The sequence below is a fragment of the Antechinus flavipes genome, chromosome X (assembly GCF_016432865.1).
Source record: "Antechinus flavipes isolate AdamAnt ecotype Samford, QLD, Australia chromosome X, AdamAnt_v2, whole genome shotgun sequence".
NCBI classification, from domain to species: Eukaryota; Metazoa; Chordata; class Mammalia; order Dasyuromorphia; family Dasyuridae; genus Antechinus; species Antechinus flavipes.
This window is the reverse complement of record NC_067404.1, coordinates 74790468-74792640: the sequence shown is the minus strand read 5'-3', so window position 1 is coordinate 74792640 and position 2173 is coordinate 74790468. Positions and strand designations below refer to the sequence as shown.

General features: G+C 48.4%; 1 protein-coding gene across 1 annotated transcript; it reads right to left on the bottom strand.

Annotated features, from left to right (window-relative positions):
• Nucleotides 1-811: 811 nt before the first annotated feature.
• LOC127542817 (chromatin target of PRMT1 protein-like) lies at nt 812-1885 on the bottom strand. Its single transcript, XM_051968646.1, has 2 exons — nt 1776-1885; nt 812-1683 (listed from the first exon to the last, which is right to left on the bottom strand). Exon 2 carries the CDS (start codon nt 1657-1659, stop codon nt 847-849), a length of 813 nt encoding a protein of 270 aa, XP_051824606.1. The 5' UTR covers nt 1660-1683; nt 1776-1885; the 3' UTR covers nt 812-846.
• Between the last annotated feature and the right edge of the window lie 288 nt (nt 1886-2173).

The following is a 2173-nucleotide window of genomic DNA, read 5'->3' as shown; positions in this document are numbered from 1 at the left end:
GCTGTTCCAACCTTCATGGTTTATAAGTGTCACAGAGATGTAAGGAAAGATTACACAATCCAAAGTGAAGTTAGCCTCCCACCACAGGCTGTACTTTAACCTGTGAGAGGTGGCAACTCCTGTGGTGCATACTTGGATGTTACCTTTAAACTGGTAGTTATGTGCACACTTGAGCAAATTAACCTTTTAAATCCTCCTCCCCCTCACCCCCCACGCACCCACTTAAAAGTGATAAATTAGGATGGCCCGATGGGCCACTCCGTGGAGGATTCGCCACAGTACTTTCACAAAGCTGTCGATTAAAGATGACAAATATGTAACGGTTCTATTGGAGTTCTTGGCGAGGGAGAAGAGCCTCCACGTGATGTTCTCGGAGTCCTCCCTGGAACAATCCAATGGTGCTTACAAGATTGTGCCAATAAATAGCAGGACTGGTGTGCCCAGGGTGGGTAAGGAGAAAGATGTGGGGAGAATTAGATACACGAGGAAGAAAGAAATCAAACGTAGATGTTTAAGCACATGTGTATACATACAGGAAGAGAAAAGTTGAGGAAATAAAAATAAACCCAAGGGGAAATACTAGATTCATATAACATAAAGTCTGAAAGTGAAAATAATACAGTGAATAGGATGAAATTATACAGACAGAAAGAAAGAAAAATTGAAGAAGTAAAAATAAACCCAAGGGAAAAAACAAGATTTCATACAACACAATGTATAAAAGTCAAAATAACCTAATAAATACACAGAAATCAATTTGTCATCAAATCAATTAATGAAAGTTTAATATGTTAAAGATGCTGGGGTTTTTGACAAATGAAGGGAACCCCATATGGTGGTTAAGACTTAACGGCGAGAAAATGGATGTGGATGGGCCATGTACGCATCCAATTCGGCATCCAGCTGCTCACGGCTTTTGGCCATGTAGTCATCTAGTTGGTTATCCAGCTGCTCTTTGGTCGGCAGATGCTTGGAAGAAGAATACTTGCGGCGGCGGCGACGCCCACCACGCACCGAGTAGCTACCACAACCCCTGTTGCCTCCATAGCTGGTGGATCCTTCCCACCCACCGCCTCTACGGAAATCTCTTCTCACACTAATCTGGGGAGATGAGGACCGCTTTCCTTGGAGCTCTTCACTTTGGTTTCTGAGCATCGGGGGTCTGGAGTCCCCTCTTACCCGTTTTTGCTCTCGGGCCTCACAGGATGAGCCTTCCCACCCCCCGATTGCTCTTTTGGCCAGCGAGCCAATGGGCCAACCCAACCGTGCATGAATGTTGCTCTTACCCAGTCGTTGCTTCACGGTGTTGGCCTTAAGAGTCAAGGTGTCGGCTTTGAGAGTCAAGGAGTCTACCTTGAGAGTCAAGGCTTCCTGGACGGAGGGCCTGTTCTCCATCAGTTGGGCCAGTTTTCGATTCCTTGTGACCGGGGCCAGGAAGGACTGGGAAGTGGATCCGGCATTCTGCGGCACTTGGTCCCGCTGCTCCTGCTCCTGCCCAACCTCGGGGTCGTGCTCCTGCTCCCGCTGCGATTCCGCGGTTGTCTGGACCGTCACCAGCACAGGTTGCTTAGTGGTCAGCATCTCCGTGAAGCGCTCATTCAGAGACATCTTAGTGGTGCTCTTCAGTATGGCCTTGGGAAAAATAACTGAAGAGGTCATCTCCGCTCCAGGATTAAACGAGATCTGAGGAGACCAGTGACCAAGAAACAACAGAATCATCAAGATTGGCGATCAACCAACAAGGGGATCGGCAAGATCTGTGGAGGTCGGCTTACCTACAGAGGAACGGCCTTCTACGATTGGTGGTCTATCAGAGACTGGAGGCTAGGGTTCCAAGAGTCTGTGAAAGTCTGTCCAGATTGGTCAGGAGCTCAGGGTACCCGGATCAAAGGGTATTCTGAAGGCAGAGGAATAGAAAAACGGCCAATCACAGGAGAGGTTTTTCTAGACCTCCAAGGAGACGTCAATCTCAGTGTTCTGTGAGCGAACAAGCCTGCCTTTATTGAGACACATGAGGTCACGAGCCACTTCACGGGTCATTTGTGGGCGGGGCTACCGGATAAAGTGTCTTTTGGGTCCTAGAGTCCGCCACAGGCTGTCCAGCTGCTTACACCCTGACCCCTACCTCATGGACACTTCCATTTGATTTTTGTTGGGGGGGGGGGGAATTCAA